Source organism: Myxine glutinosa, chromosome 6, assembly GCF_964187855.1.
Source record: "Myxine glutinosa chromosome 6, kmMyxGlut1.1, whole genome shotgun sequence".
Lineage (NCBI taxonomy): Eukaryota > Metazoa > Chordata > Myxini > Myxiniformes > Myxinidae > Myxine > Myxine glutinosa.
Window position 1 is genome coordinate 77,482,465 of NC_136266.1, and position 17,668 is coordinate 77,500,132.

The window sequence follows — 17,668 nt, forward strand, 5'->3', positions numbered from 1 at the left end:
CCAAGAGAATGAAATGAATCCCCCAAGATAATTCAAAGTAGAAGTCGATTTGGTCAAAACATCGATTCGAAGAAGAAGAAATGAATCTCCAAAGATCTCAATTTTCAGTTGAAGGCCATTGGGTTTAAATATCAATTCCAAGAGGATGAAATGAATCTCCAAAGACCTCAATTTTCAGTTGAAGGCCATTGCGTTTAAATATAAATTCCAAGAGGATGAAATAAGTTTCTTTTGGTGGCAATTTTCTGGAGAAGCCCAACTGGTCTAAATATCAATTTCAACAGGATGCAATGAATCTCCTGAGATAACAATTCTCAGTCGAAGGCCATTTGGTCTAAATTGAGTTTCAGTAGCAGGCCACAGATATGGAAATCATAAATAAAATTACAGAGCTTAACCACAAGATTGTGCGATCATAGATATGGCACTCTGTCAAAAATATATGGCATTGGAGGGAAAACCTTAAATTATATATACTGAAATTATACTGTTGCTCAAAAGTTACATACCTTGGCAAACAACAGAAGCATCTTCATGATGTCCACAATTGTGAGAGTGCCAACCCTGATGTTGGCAATGTGAAAGGTAAGATTCTGATCCAGTACATTGCACATTATCCATCAATATGGAGCCGTTTCCTCGTCCAAATGCTGCACAGCATGGGGATGATCGGGCAGATCCACAACCAAGTTGGCGACACACGACATTTGCATCTGTTACACTCCATGCATCATCACAAACAGTGCCCCATGAACCTCGGTAGAACACCTCCACACGACCCTCACATCGACCTCTTCCTCCGACCAGACGGACAGACATGGCTGAAAAAGTAAAAGATAAAAAATAACTCATTGACATCGTCTCCGAAGAAACGAATAATTTTATGTGAAATTCAATCAAAGAGGAAACATTAAAAACTTTCCGGAAATACATGACAGGATAGGTCAGGAATATTACAATCACTTTTGAGGTGTTTAGAGTCCATTTGTTGAAGGAAAACAATTTGGTCCTGGTGTTGGCAGGGAGATATTGCATCATGGAATGTGCCCTACATTTACCATTGATTTCCGGTTACCTTTTTCTTTATTAGGGCTCCCTTCTTAGCATACAAAAGGAACGTGGACGCAGGTAGAATCAATTTGACCAATCATACCTGGACTCTCTCAATGCCACAGAAATAAAACTTTGCAGATGATCTCGTTCATTTTACTGGGGAGAGGATTGATTGTGGAGAACAGTGACTCAAGTAGTGGGACATCATAGGGTTGTATTTACTTTTTTGGGTGAAGAGAAAAGGGATGCAGGGTAACATTGAAAAAATACTGACAGCAAATTCACGTTTCATCAAAACTCTCTCACAGACACCACAATCACTGCACATGGAAATCACTGCACATGGAAATCACTGCACATGATACAAGGGAACTATGGAAGAAGGAAATGGGAAACATGGCACAAGGGAATACAAGAGAAGAGTTTTGTTTGGTCCGAGGATGGCTGAGGAGTTCAGCGTGAACATCGGTTTGAGGCAGGGAAGCGCTCTCATCCCACTCATGATTATCATGGTGATGGAGCTGGTGAGCAGGAAGGTGAACATGAGGGGTAGTTTGGGGAGGGTGTTGCACGTGGACGATCTGGCTGTTGCGGTGGAGAATGGGTGGGAGATGCAGGAAGTATTGGGGGAGTGGAAGAATGCATTTGAGAAATATGGGCTGAAGATGAGTGTGGAGAACGCTGAGGTGATGTGGAGAAAGCAGCAGAGAAAATAAATGAATATCAGGAAGACAACAGCATGTGACAGAGAGACAAGAACAAAGGCTGCATCTTTGCGAGAACTACATGAGGAGGATTGCGGGAGTGGAGAGGGTGGACAGAAGGAGGATGGATGAACAGAGGGAGGAGATTGATGTGGGGATGAGCTAGACGGGGAGATTGTGGAAATGCCGGCTGAGATGGGCTGGAAACCTGGTGCCGATGGGGGAAGAGAGAATACCAAAGAGAGGGGATAGGTTGAAGGAGCAAGGTTGGAGGAAAAGAGGTGGACCATGGTTCAGATGGGAGGATTTTGTGAAGAGGGATATCAGTAATGTGGTCATGGTTAGAGAATGGAGAGAGTTGGCAGAGGTCAGAGGGTCGTGGAGGAGTATCGTGGTCGAGGCAGAGCAAGACCTTGGTCCCATTGCACCTCACACCTTATAAAGGGTAGAAGAGGAGAAGAAGATCCATATTTAAGCTATGTTCTAGCCCGACACATCTCCAAGTTCATCAAATTCCAGTTTAAATCTATCTATTGTTTCTCCTTCTACTCCCTTTTTCTGCAAACAAAACCGGTATTTTCAGCAGTTCCAAATGCATTACCAACAGTGAACAGCTACCGTTGAACTAATGTCGGTTAGAAACTTATTTCAGTCACATGTAGACTTGAATAAATACAAGATTCCTACCTGCAGGCATTGTTGTCGTTGGTCTTGTTGTGGTGTACGATGCAACAGCTGTATTTTCAAACAGGCAAACAAACAAAATAACAATTATTTATTATCAACAAAGTTATTAATGATGTTTCATTATTTTTCAAAGAAAGCTCATCCAATATTTAAACACAGGCAACTCGTTTGATATGCAAGCATTTGTGTGGCGGTTATTTCACTGTTGTTCTCACAATTTGAGATGGAGCACGAGTATCTTTTCAATATGTTGAGCTTTCAATGTAGAACGACTAATTACTTTTTCCAGAGATTTTTGAACTGTAATTAGTGGGTAACAATTTTCAGGAGAAGCGATTTGGTCTCAATATCAATGCCAACAAAATATTCATTTTTTTTTTAATGTTGAAGGCTTCAGTCACGGACTGCATAGTCGTCATCGAGGCCAGGCCTTAAATACAACAAGCATTCTGAGTATTGCGCTGCAATACATGTCCCCTACCAAAGTTCAAAGTGCCATAACTTTGTCAAAAATGATCGAATATGCAAATTTATGCACGGTTGATGCTGGTTTTCAAACTTGATCTGAGGTATTCTGAGACACGTGTGTCACGCCTCGCCTCGTTGATAAGCCCGCAAGGTCGCTCCTTGGAGCGGCCTGCACATATTGCACTGTGTGAATTATATAAATTATTACCAACTCACGGTCTGAGGTACTAGCGATTCAAGAGATATCCATTTTTTTATGGCACATTGGAGAAGCCAATGCGAGGTTTCTTCTTCCTCAGCTTGTCACAACTCTGTCAAATGCGATCGAGTTAAAAAAGTCAGAATTTGACCAAATCTGTTTTATTCGTTTGTTAATATACCTCAGCTATTGACAAATCTTAAATTAGAATTTTATTTGAGGTTAAAATGACCGCGACAGGTCGTGTCCAACGATGCTTTCACTCTGTACATGTGATAAATAATAAATCCGCACACTTGACGCCTCTTCTTCTTCACGCAATAACAACTTCTAGCTTCCAGACTGTACATCCAATCATCTTGAAATTTTGCACACTTGTTACTCTTCAGGACTTCTACTATAGTATGAAGTTTCACGTCGATCAAGAAAGCGATTCAAGAGATATCCATTAAAAAAAAATATTTTCGTTTAATTAACGATATCTGCCAAACCACGTGAGCTATCGCAAATTCCAAAAGGACATTTTAGTAGACTAACATGCGGAACAGATCTGTGAAGTCTCCCCTCGATTGGATCAAAAATGAGGGAGGGGCTCGGTTTTAAAGGTTCATGATTAAAAACGTCATAACTCTGAAACCATGTGACGCATGACGTCATGCTCTGACTTTTTTGTTCGTCATGGGTATGCGATTCTGCCTGAAAAGTTTGGCCTCGATCTGTTCAGCCGTTGCAGAGAAAAAGGGGTTCTCGTGTTTTCACGAAAAACAATATGGCACCAGAACCACGTGACCTGTGACATCATAATTACCATTCAAATATTCTCCAGACCGAGTCGCACCTATGGTGAAAATTTGATCTCAATCGGTCCTATTATTGCAGAGAAAATCGTTTTTAAAGGAAATTAAAACTTAAAATGGCACTGAGTTAAGGATCATCATAATTATCAGAATTACCAAAGTTCAAAGTGCCATAACTTTGTCAAAAATGATCGAAACGTCGTGAAGTTCGAACTTGATCTGTAAATTATCATGAGGAAACGATGTGCCAAGTTTGAAATCATTAACTTCAGGCGTTTAGAAAAAAAGTCCGGAAAACTGTTCTTTGCGTGACGGACTGACGGACTGACGGACTGACGGACGGAGGGACGGCCTGCAAACCTATAGGCCCCTCCGGTGTACACCGGTAGGGGACTAATAACTGCATTGATAAATATGAGGAAAGATAAATAAAAGAGAGAAAGTAAAGGTGAGGAGTGAAAATGAGGAAGAAAAGTGCATGATGAAAAGTGTATGATGAAAAGTGTATGATGAAAAGTGTATGATGAAAAGTGTATGATGAAAAGTGTATGATGAAAAGTGTATGATGAAAAGTGTATGATGAAAAGTGCATGATGAAAAGTGCATGATGAAAAGTGTATGATGAAAAGTGTATGATGAAAAGTGTATGATGAAAAGTGTATGATGAAAAGTGCATGATGAAAAGTGCATGATGAAAAGTGCATGATGAAAAGTGCATGATGAAAAGTGCATGATGAAAAGTGTATGATGAAAAGTGTTTGATGAAAAGTGCATGATGAAAAGTGCATGATGAAAAGTGCATGATGAAAAGTGCATGATGAAAAGTGTATGATGAAAAGTGTTTGATGAAAAGTGCATGATGAAAAGTGCATGATGAAAAGTGCATGATGAAAAGTGCACGATGAAAAGTGTATGATGAAAAGTGTATGATGAAAAGTGGATGATGAAAAGTGCATGATGAAAAGTGCATGATGAAAAGTGGTTGATGAAAAGTGGTTGATGAAAAGTGTATGATGAAAAGTGCATGATGAAAAGTGTATGATGAAAAGTGTATGATGAAAAGTGCATGATGAAAAGTGCATGATGAAAAGTGTATGATGAAAAGTGCATGATGAAATGTGTATGATGAAAAGTGTATGATGAAAAGTGTATGATGAAAAGTGTATGATGAAAAGTGCATGATGAAAAGTGCATGATGAAAAGTGCATGATGAAAAGTGCATGATGAAAAGTGCACGATGAAAAGTGTATGATGACAAGTGCATGATGAAAAGTGCATGATGAAAAGTGCAAGATGAAAAGTGTATGATGAAAAGTGTATGATGAAAAGTGTATGATGAAAAGTGCATGATGAAAAGTGCATGATGAAAAGTGCATGATGAAAAGTGCATGATGAAAAGTGTATGATGAAAAGTGTACGATGAAAAGTGCATGATGAAAAGTGTATGATGAAAAGTGTTTGATGAAAAGTGCATGATGAAAAGTGCATGATGAAAAGTGTATGATGAAAAGTGTATGATGAAAAGTGCATGATGAAAAGTGCATGATGAAAAGTGTTTGATGAAAAGTGTATGATGAAAAGTGCATGATGAAAAGTGTATGATGAAAAGAGTATGATGAAAAGTGCATGATGAAAAGTGCATGATGAAAAGTGTATGATGAAAAGTGCATGATGAAAAGTGCATGATGAAAAGTGCATGATGAAAAGTGTATGATGAAAAGTGTATGATGAAAAGTGTATGATGAAAAGTGTATGATGAAAAGTGTATGATGAAAAGTGCATGATGAAAAGTGCATGATGAAAAGTGTATGACGAAAAGTGTATGATGAAAAGTGTATGATGAAAAGTGTATGATGAAAAGTGCATGATGAAAAGTGCATGATGAAAAGTGCATGATGAAAAGTGCACGATGAAAAGTGCATGATGAAAAGTGTATGATGAAAACTGTTTGATGAAAAGTGTATGATGAAAAGTGTATGATGAAAAGTGTATGATGAAATGTGTATGATGAAAACTGTATGATGAAGAGTGTATGATGAAAAGTGTATGATGAAAAGTGTATGATGAAGAGTGTATGATGAAAAGTGTATGATGAAAAGTGGATGATGAATACTGTATGAGGAAGTGTGTATGATGAAAACTGTATGATGAAGAGTGTATGATGAAAAGTGTATGATGAAGAGTGTATGATGAAAAGTGTATGATGAAAAGTGGATGATGAATACTGTATGATGCAGTGTGTATGATGAAAAGTGTATGATGAAAAGTGTATGATGAAAAGTGTACGATGTTTGTTTGCAAGAAGGAGGGATGAAAGCCAGCCCTGTAGCTATAGTTTGAGTGAGACAGAAAGTTAGACCAAAGATCCTGACATATTTCTCAAATCTGTAAGATGGTTCCGGGCACGACTTTAGCGCTATTAAGTCAGAATGGTAGTACTACCCTGAGCAGTTGCTGTACACCACCTACTACCTAAAACAACAGGTCCAAAGTGGATGGGTGTTTTTAGCAGACACCATCTCCTTACTGGATGGCCTTTAGCTCCGGAAAGAAGCTCATCCGTCCTTTAACAGGAATTATTTTTAGTCCTGCAGGGTGTCACAGTCACCCTCACCACTGGCAAGCCATTGAAGGTAGTCAGTTTAGGTGCCGACTACCAGAACATGTGGCAGGTAGCACTGGGTTACACGTTACCTGTGGCAGTCAGGAGAGAGACTGAACTGACTAAAAATAACATGAAATCAATAAATTAAAATATGAGATTAATTAAAAATAAGTTAATTAATAGATAAATATATTAAAATATGAAATTAATCTCTGATGATAACAATTTTCAGTGAAAGGTCATTTGTTTTAAGTTTCAATTCCCCAAAAATTAAGTGAAATGAATCTCCTAACATGACATTTCTGTGTAGAAGTCCATTTTTTCGAAATCTCAATTCCAAAAGGATGAAATGAATCCCCCAAGATAACAATTCAAAGTAGAAGTCGATTTGGTCAAAACATCATTTCGAAGAAGATGAAATGAATCTCCAAAGATCTCAATTTTCAGTTGAAGGCCATTGGGTTTAAATATCAATTCCAAGAGGATGAAATGAATCTCCAAAGACCTCAATTTTCAGTTGAAGGCCATTGGGTTTAAATATCAATTCCAAGAGAATGAAATGAATCCCCCAAGATAATTCAAAGTAGAAGTCGATTTGGTCAAAACATCGATTCGAAGAAGAAGAAATGAATCTCCAAAGATCTCAATTTTCAGTTGAAGGCCATTGGGTTTAAATATCAATTCCAAGAGGATGAAATGAATCTCCAAAGACCTCAATTTTCAGTTGAAGGCCATTGCGTTTAAATATAAATTCCAAGAGGATGAAATAAATTTCTTTTGGTGGCAATTTTCTGGAGAAGCCCAACTGGTCTAAATATCAATTTCAACAGGATGCAATGAATCTCCTGAGATAACAATTCTCAGTCGAAGGCCATTTGGTCTAAATTGAGTTTCAGTAGCAGGCCACAGATATAGAAATCATAAATAAAATTACAGAGCTTAACCACAAGATTGTGCGATCATAGATATGGCACTCTGTCAAAAATATATGGCATTGGAGGGAACACCTTAAATTATATATACTGAAATTATACTGTTGCTCAAAAGTTACATACCTTGGCAAACAACAGAAGCATCTTCATGATGTCCACAATTGTGAGAGTGCCAACCCTGATGTTGGCAATGTGAAAGGTAAGATTCTGATCCAGTACATTGCACATTATCCATCAATATGGAGCCGTTTCCTCGTCCAAATGCTGCACAGCATGGGGATGATCGGGCAGATCCACAACCAAGTTGGCGACACACGACATTTGCATCTGTTACACTCCATGCATCATCACAAACAGTGCCCCATGAACCTCGGTAGAACACCTCCACACGACCCTCACATCGACCTCTTCCTCCGACCAGACGGACAGACATGGCTGAAAAAGTAAAAGATAAAAAATAACTCATTGACATCGTCTCCGAAGAAACGAATAATTTTATGTGAAATTCAATCAAAGAGGAAACATTAAAAACTTTCCGGAAATACATGACAGGATAGGTCAGGAATATTACAATCACTTTTGAGGTGTTTAGAGTCCATTTGTTGAAGGAAAATAATTTGGTCCTGGTGATAGCAGGGAGATATTGCATCATGGAATGTGCCCTACATTTACCATTGATTTCCGGTTACCTTTTTCTTTATTAGGGCTCCCTTCTTAGCATACAAAAGGAACGTGGACGCAGGTAGAATCAATTTGACCAATCATACCTGGACTCTCTCAATGCCACAGAAATAAAACTTTGCAGATGATCTCGTTCATTTTACTGGGGAGAGGATTGATTGTGGAGAACAGTGACTCAAGTAGTGGGACATCATAGGGTTGTATTTACTTTTTTGGGTGAAGAGAAAAGGGATGCAGGGTAACATTGAATAAATACTGACAGCAAATTCACGTTTCATCAAAACTCTCTCACAGACACCACAATCACTGCACATGGAAATCACTGCACATGGAAATCACTGCACATGATACAAGGGAACTATGGAAGAAGGAAATGGGAAACATGGCACAAGGGAATACAAGAGAAGAGTTTTGTTTGGTCCGAGGATGGCTGAGGAGTTCAGCGTGAACATCGGTTTGAGGCAGGGAAGCGCTCTCATCCCACTCATGATTATCATGGTGATGGAGCTGGTGAGCAGGAAGGTGAACATGAGGGGTAGTTTGGGGAGGGTGTTGCACGTGGACGATCTGGCTGTTGCGGTGGAGAATGGGTGGGAGATGCAGGAAGTATTGGGGGAGTGGAAGAATGCATTTGAGAAATATGGGCTGAAGATGAGTGTGGAGAACGCTGAGGTGATGTGGAGAAAGCAGCAGAGAAAATAAATGAATATCAGGAAGACAACAGCATGTGACAGAGAGACAAGAACAAAGGCTGCAGCTTTGCGAGAACTACATGAGGAGGATTGCGGGAGTGGAGAGGGTGGACAGAAGGAGGATGGATGAACAGAGGGAGGAGATTGATGTGGGGATGAGCTAGACGGGGAGATTGTGGAAATGCCGGCTGAGATGGGCTGGAAACCTGGTGCCGATGGGGGAAGAGAGAATACCAAAGAGAGGGGATAGGTTGAAGGAGCAAGGTTGGAGGAAAAGAGGTGGACCATGGTTCAGATGGGAGGATTTTGTGAAGAGGGATATCAGTAATGTGGTCATGGTTAGAGAATGGAGAGAGTTGGCAGAGGTCAGAGGGTCGTGGAGGAGTATCGTGGTCGAGGCAGAGCAAGACCTTGGTCCCATTGCACCTCACACCTTATAAAGGGTAGAAGAGGAGAAGAAGATCCATATTTAAGCTATGTTCTAGCCCGACACATCTCCAAGTTCATCAAATTCCAGTTTAAATCTATCTATTGTTTCTCCTTCTACTCCCTTTTTCTGCAAACAAAACCGGTATTTTCAGCAGTTCCAAATGCATTACCAACAGTGAACAGCTACCGTTGAACTAATGTCGGTTAGAAACTTATTTCAGTCACATGTAGACTTGAATAAATACAAGATTCCTACCTGCAGGCATTGTTGTCGTTGGTCTTGTTGTGGTGTACGATGCAACAGCTGTATTTTCAAACAGGCAAACAAACAAAATAACAATTATTTATTATCAACAAAGTTATTAATGATGTTTCATTATTTTTCAAAGAAAGCTCATCCAATATTTAAACACAGGCAACTCGTTTGATATGCAAGCATTTGTGTGGCGGTTATTTCACTGTTGTTCTCACAATTTGAGATGGAGCACGAGTATCTTTTCAATATGTTGAGCTTTCAATGTAGAACGACTAATTACTTTTTCCAGAGATTTTTGAACTGTAATTAGTGGGTAACAATTTTCAGGAGAAGCGATTTGGTCTCAATATCAATGCCAACAAAATATTCATTTTTTTTTTAATGTTGAAGGCTTCAGTCACGGACTGCATAGTCTTCATCGAGGCCAGGCCTTAAATACAACAAGCATTCTGAGTATTGCGCTGCAATACATGTCCCCTACCAAAGTTCAAAGTGCCATAACTTTGTCAAAAATGATCGAATATGCAAATTTATGCACGGTTGATGCTGGTTTTCAAACTTGATCTGAGGTATTCTGAGACACGTGTGTCACGCCTCGCCTCATTGATAAGCCCGCAAGGTCGCTCCTTGGAGAGGCCTGCACATATTGCACTGTGTGAATTATATAAATTATTACCAACTCACGGTCTGAGGTACTACGATTCAAGAGATATCCATTTTTTTATGGCACATTGGAGAAGCCAATGCGAGGTTTCTTCTTCCTCAGCTTGTCACAACTCTGTCAAATGCGATCGAGTTAAAAAAGTCAGAATTTGACCAAATCTGTTTTATTCGTTTGTTAATATACCTCAGCTATTGACAAATCTTAAATTAGAATTTTATTTGAGGTTAAAATGACCGCGACAGGTCGTGTCCAACGATGCTTTCACTCTGTACATGTGATAAATAATAAATCCGCACACTTGACGCCTCTTCTTCTTCACGCAATAACAACTTCTAGCTTCCAGACTGTACATCCAATCATCTTGAAATTTTGCACACTTGTTACTCTTCAGGACTTCTACTATAGTATGAAGTTTCACGTCGATCAAGAAAGCGATTCAAGAGATATCCATTTAAAAAAAATATTTTCGTTTAATTAACGATATCTGCCAAACCACGTGAGCTATCGCAAATTCCAAAAGGACATTTTAGTAGACTAACATGCGGAACAGATCTGTGAAGTCTCCCCTCGATTGGATCAAAAATGAGGGAGGGGCTCGGTTTTAAAGGTTCATGATTAAAAACGTCATAACTCTGAAACCATGTGACGCATGACGTCATGCTCTCTGACTTTTTTGTTCGTCATGGGTATGCGATTCTGCCTGAAAAGTTTGGCCTCGATCTGTTCAGCCGTTGCAGAGAAAAAGGGGTTCTCGTGTTTTCACGAAAAACAATATGGCACCAGAACCACGTGACCTGTGACATCATAATTACCATTCAAATATTCTCCAGACCGAGTCGCACCTATGGTGACAATTTGATCTCAATCGGTCCTATTATTGCAGAGAAAATCGTTTTTAAAGGAAATTAAAACTTAAAATGGCACTGAGTTAAGGATCATCATAATTATCAGAATTACCAAAGTTCAAAGTGCCATAACTTTGTCAAAAATGATCGAAACGTCGTGAAGTTCGAACTTGATCTGTAAATTATCATGAGGAAACGATGTGCCAAGTTTGAAATCATTAACTTCAGGCGTTTAGAAAAAAAGTCCAGAAAACTGTTCTTTGCGTGACGGACTGACGGACTGACGGACTGACGGACTGACGGACTGACGGACTGACAGACTGACGAACTGACAGACTGACGGACGGAGGGACGGCCTGCAAACCTATAGGCCCCTCCGGTGTACACCGGTAGGGGACTAATAACTGCATTGATAAATATGAGGAAAGATAAATAAAAGAGAGAAAGTAAAGGTGAGGAGTGAAAATGAGGAAGAAAAGTGCATGATGAAAAGTGTATGATGAAAAGTGTATGATGAAAAGTTTATGATGAAAAGTGTATGATGAAAAGTGTATGATGAAAAGTGTATGATGAAAAGTGCATGATGAAAAGTGCATGATGAAAAGTGTATGATGAAAAGTGTATGATGAAAAGTGTATGATGAAAAGTGCATGATGAAAAGTGCATGATGAAAAGTGTATGATGAAAAGTGTATGATGAAAAGTGCATGATGAAAAGTGTATGATGAAAAGTGCATGATGAAAAGTGCATGATGAAAAGTGCATGATGAAAAGTGCATGATGAAAAGTGCATGATGAAAAGTGTATGATGAAAAGTGTTTGATGAAAAGTGCATGATGAAAAGTGCATGATGAAAAGTGCATGATGAAAAGTGCATGATGAAAAGTGCATGATGAAAAGTGCATGATGAAAAGTGCATGATGAAAAGTGCACGATGAAAAGTGCATGATGAAAAGTGCATGATGAAAAGTGCATGATGAAAAGTGTATGATGAAAAGTGTTTGATGAAAAGTGCATGATGAAAAGTGCATGATGAAAAGTGCATGATGAAAAGTGCATGATGAAAAGTGCATGATGAAAAGTGCATGATGAAAAGTGCATGATGAAAAGTGTACGATGAAAAGTGCATGATGAAAAGTGCATGATGAAAAGTGCATGATGAAAAGTGCATGATGAAAGGTGCACGATGAAAAGTGCATGATGAAAAGTGCATGATGAAAAGTGTATGATGAAAAGTGTATGATGAAAAGTGTATGATGAAAAGTGCATGATGAAAAGTGCATGATGAAAAGTGCATGATGAAAAGTGCACGATGAAAAGTGCATGATGAAAAGTGTATGATGAAAAGTGTTTGATGAAAAGTGCATGATGAAAAGTGCATGATGAAAAGTGCATGATGAAAAGTGCATGATGAAAAGTGCATGATGAAAAGTGCATGATGAAAAGTGCATGATGAAAAGTGCACGATGAAAAGTGCATGATGAAAAGTGCATGATGAAAAGTGCATGATGAAAAGTGCATGATGAAAAGTGCACGATGAAAAGTGCATGATGAAAAGTGCATGATGAAAAGTGTATGATGAAAAGTGTATGATGAAAAGTGCATGATGAAAAGTGCATGATGAAAAGTGCATGATGAAAAGTGTATGATGAAAAGTGTATGATGAAAAGTGTATGATGAAAACTGTTTGATGAAAAGTGTATGATGAAAAGTGTATGATGAAAAGTGTATGATGAAATGTGTATGATGAAAACTGTATGATGAAGAGTGTATGATGAAAAGTGTATGATGAAAAGTGTATGATGAAGACTTGAAGAGTGTATGATGAAAAGTGTATGATGAAAAGTGGATGATGAATACTGTATGAGGAAGTGTGTATGATGAAAAGTGGATGATGAAAAGTGTATGATGAAGAGTGTATGATGAAAAGTGTACGATGTTTGTTTGCAAGAAGGAGGGATGAAAGCCAGCCCTGTAGCTATAGTTTGAGTGAGACAGAAAGTTAGACCAAAGATCCTGACATATTTCTCAAATCTGTAAGATGGTTCCGGGCACGACTTTAGCGCTCCTAAGTCAGAATGGTAGTACTACCCTGAGCAGTTGCTGTACACCACCTACTACCTAAAAAACAGGTCCAAAGTGGATGGGTGTTTTTAGCAGACACCATCTCCTTACTGGATGGCCTTTAGCTCCGGAAAGAAGCTCATCCGTCCTTTAACAGGAATTATTTTTAGTCCTGCAGGGTGTCACAGTCACCCTCACCACTGGCAAGCCATTGAAGGTAGTCAGTTTAGGTGCCGACTACCAGAACATGTGGCAGGTAGCACTGGGTTACACGTTACCTGTGGCAGTCAGGAGAGAGACTGAACTGACTAAAAATAACATGAAATCAATAAATTAAAATATGAGATTAATTAAAAATAAGTTAATTAATAGATAAATATATTAAAATATAAAATTAATCTCTGATGATAACAATTTTCAGTGAAAGGTCATTTGTTTTAAGTTTCAATTCCCCAAAAATTAAGTGAAATTAATCTCCTAACATGACATTTCTGTGTAGAAGTCCATTTTTTCGAAATCTCAATTCCAAGAGAATGAAATGAATCCCCCAAGATAATTCAAAGTAGAAGTCGATTTGGTCAAAACATCGATTCGAAGAAGAAGAAATGAATCTCCAAAGATCTCAATTTTCAGTTGAAGGCCATTGGGTTTAAATATCAATTCCAAGAGGATGAAATGAATCTCCAAAGACCTCAATTTTCAGTTGGAGGCCATTGGGTTTAAATATCAATTCCAAGAGAATGAAATGAATCTCCAAAGATCTCAATTTTCAGTTGGAGGCCATTGGGTTTAAATATCAATTCCAAGAGGATGAAATAAATTTCTTTTGGTGGCAATTTTCTGGAGAAGCCCAACTGGTCTAAATATCAATTTCAACAGGATGCAATGAATCTCCTGAGATAACAATTCTCAGTCGAAGGCCATTTGGTCTAAATTGAGTTTCAGTAGCAGGCCACAGATATAGAAATCATAAATAAAATTACAGAGCTTAACCACAAGATTGTGCGATCATAGATATGGCACTCTGTCAAAAATATATGGCATTGGAGGGAAAACCTTAAATTATATATACTGAAATTATACTGTTGCTCAAAAGTTACATACCTTGGCAAACAACAGAAGCATCTTCATGATGTCCACAATTGTGAGAGTGCCAACCCTGATGTTGGCAATGTGAAAGGTAAGATTCTGATCCAGTACATTGCACATTATCCATCAATATGGAGCCGTTTCCTCGTCCAAATGCTGCACAGCATGGGGATGATCGGGCAGATCCACAACCAAGTTGGCGACACACGACATTTGCATCTGTTACACTCCATGCATCATCACAAACAGTGCCCCATGAACCTCGGTAGAACACCTCCACACGACCCTCACATCGACCTCTTCCTCCGACCAGACGGACAGACATGGCTGAAAAAGTAAAAGATAAAAAATAACTCATTGACATCGTCTCCGAAGAAACGAATAATTTTATGTGAAATTCAATCAAAGAGGAAACATAAAAAACTTTCCGGAAATACATGACAGGATAGGTCAGGAATATTACAATCACTTTTGAGGTGTTTAGAGTCCATTTGTTGAAGGAAAATAATTTGGTCCTGGTGATAGCAAGGAGATATTGCATCATGGAATGTGCCCTACATTTACCATTGATTTCCGGTTACCTTTTTCTTTATTAGGGCTCCCTTCTTAGCATACAAAAGGAACGTGGACGCAGGTAGAATCAATTTGACCAATCATACCTGGACTCTCTCAATGCCACAGAAATAAAACTTTGCAGATGATCTCGTTCATTTTACTGGGGAGAGGATTGATTGTGGAGAACAGTGACTCAAGTAGTGGGACATCATAGGGTTGTATTTACTTTTTTGGGTGAAGAGAAAAGGGATGCAGGGTAACATTGAATAAATACTGACAGCAAATTCACGTTTCATCAAAACTCTCTCACAGACACCACAATCACTGCACATGGAAATCACTGCACATGGAAATCACTGCACATGATACAAGGGAACTATGGAAGAAGGAAATGGGAAACATGGCACAAGGGAATACAAGAGAAGAGTTTTGTTTGGTCCGAGGATGGCTGAGGAGTTCAGCGTGCACATCGGTTTGAGGCAGGGAAGCGCTCTCATCCCACTCATGATTATCATGGTGATGGAGCTGGTGAGCAGGAAGGTGAACATGAGGGGTAGTTTGGGGAGGGTGTTGCACGTGGACGATCTGGCTGTTGCGGGGGAGAATGGGTGGGAGATGCAGGAAGTATTGGGGGAGTGGAAGAATGCATTTGAGAAATATGGGCTGAAGATGAGTGTGGAGAACGCTGAGGTGATGTGGAGAAAGCAGCAGAGAAAATAAATGAATATCAGGAAGACAACAGCATGTGACAGAGAGACAAGAACAAAGGCTGCAGCTTTGCGAGAACTACATGAGGAGGATTGCGGGAGTGGAGAGGGTGGACAGAAGGAGGATGGATGAACAGAGGGAGGAGATTGATGTGGGGATGAGCTAGACGGGGAGATTGTGGAAATGCCGGCTGAGATGGGCTGGAAACCTGGTGCCGATGGGGGAAGAGAGAATACCAAGGAGAGGGGATAGGTTGAAGGAGCAAGGTTGGAGGAAAAGAGGTGGACCATGGTTCAGATGGGAGGATTTTGTGAAGAGGGATATCAGTAATGTGGTCATGGTTAGAGAATGGAGAGAGTTGGCAGAGGTCAGAGGGTCGTGGAGGAGTATCGTGGTCGAGGCAGAGCAAGACCTTGGTCCCATTGCACCTCACACCTTATAAAGGGTAGAAGAGGAGAAGAAGATCCATATTTAAGCTATGTTCTAGCCCGACACATCTCCAAGTTCATCAAATTCCAGTTTAAATCTATCTATTGTTTCTCCTTCTACTCCCTTTTTCTGCAAACAAAACCGGTATTTTCAGCAGTTCCAAATGCATTACCAACAGTGAACAGCTACCGTTGAACTAATGTCGGTTAGAAACTTATTTCAGTCACATGTAGACTTGAATAAATACAAGATTCCTACCTGCAGGCATTGTTGTCGTTGGTCTTGTTGTGGTGTACGATGCAACAGCTGTATTTTCAAACAGGCAAACAAACAAAATAACAATTAATTATGATCAACAAAGTTATTAATGATGTTTCATTATTTTTCAAAGAAAGCTCATCCAATATTTAAACACAGGCAACTCGTTTGATATGCAAGCATTTGTGTGGCGGTTATTTCACTGTTGTTCTCACAATTTGAGATGGAGCACGAGTATCTTTTCAATATGTTGAGCTTTCAATGTAGAACGACTAATTACTTTTTCCAGAGATTTTTGAACTGTAATTATTGGGTAACAATTTTCAGGAGAAGCGATTTGGTCTCAATATCAATGCCAACAAAATATTCATTTTTTTTTAATGTTGAAGGCTTCAGTCACGGACTGCATAGTCTTCATCGAGGCCAGGCCTTAAATACAACAAGCATTCTGAGTATTGCGCTGCAATACATGTCCCCTACCAAAGTTCAAAGTGCCATAACTTTGTCAAAAATGATCGAATATGCAAATTTATGCACGGTTGATGCTGGTTTTCAAACTTGATCTGAGGTATGCTGAGACACGTGTGTCACGCCTCGCCTCGTTGATAAGCCCGCAAGGTCGCTCCTTGGAGCGGCCTGCACATATTGCACTGTGTGAATTATATAAATTATTACCAACTCACGGTGTGCGGTACTAGCGATTCAAGAGATATCCATTTTTTTATGGCACATTGGAGAAGCCAATGCGAGGTTTCTTCTTCCTCAGCTTGTCACATCTCTGTCAAATGCGATCGAGTTTTAAAAAGTCAGTATTTGACCAAATCTGTTTTATTCGTTTGTTAATATACCTCAGCTATTGACAAATCTTAAATTAGAATTTTATTTGAGGTTAAAATGACCGCGACAGGTCGTGTCCAACGATGCTTTCAGTCTGTACATGTGATAAATAATAAATCCGCACACTTGACTCCTCTACTCTTTCACGCAATAACAACTTCTAGCTTCCAGACTGTACATCCATTCATCTTGAAATTTTGTACACTTGTTACTCTTCATGACTTCTACTATAGTATGAAGTTTCACGTCGATTAATGAAGCGATTCAAGAGATATCCATTTTAAAAAATATTTTCGTTTAATTATCGATATCTGCCAAACCACGTGAGCTATCGCAAATTCCAAAAGGACATTTTAGTAGACTAACATGCGGAACAGATCTGTGAAGTTTTCCCTCGATTGGATCAAAAATGAGGGAGGGGCTCGGTTTTAAAGGTTCATGATTAAAAACGTCATAACTCTGAAACCATGTGACGCATGACGTCATGCTCGCTGACTTTGTTGTTCGTCATGGGTATGCGATTTTGCCTGCAAAGTTTGGCCTCGATCTGTTCAGCCGTTGCAGAGAAAAAGGGTTTTTCGTGTTTTCACGAAAAACAATATGGCGCCAGAACCACGTGACCTGTGACGTCATAATTACCATTCAAATATTCTGCAGACCGAGTCGCACCTATGGTGAAAATTTGATCTCAATCGGTCCTATTATTGCAGAGAAAAT

The 17,668-nt window shown here is 39.3% G+C and overlaps 1 protein-coding gene across 2 annotated transcripts in view; it reads right to left on the reverse strand.

The window, feature by feature from the left end:
* LOC137413304 (scavenger receptor cysteine-rich domain-containing protein DMBT1-like) overlaps positions 1 to 17,668 on the reverse strand; it is a 102,359-nt gene that overhangs the window by 71,309 nt on the left and 13,382 nt on the right. For both annotated transcript variants that reach the window (XM_078780035.1, XM_068098698.2), the window contains exons 2-7: positions 16,115 to 16,162; positions 14,180 to 14,491; positions 9,504 to 9,551; positions 7,569 to 7,880; positions 2,445 to 2,492; positions 510 to 821 (exon numbers count right to left, since the gene is read on the reverse strand). In XM_078780035.1, coding sequence (XP_078636161.1) covers positions 510 to 821; positions 2,445 to 2,492; positions 7,569 to 7,880; positions 9,504 to 9,551; positions 14,180 to 14,491; positions 16,115 to 16,162 — 1,080 coding nt within the window. The remainder of the gene's footprint in view (positions 1 to 509; positions 822 to 2,444; positions 2,493 to 7,568; positions 7,881 to 9,503; positions 9,552 to 14,179; positions 14,492 to 16,114; positions 16,163 to 17,668) is intronic.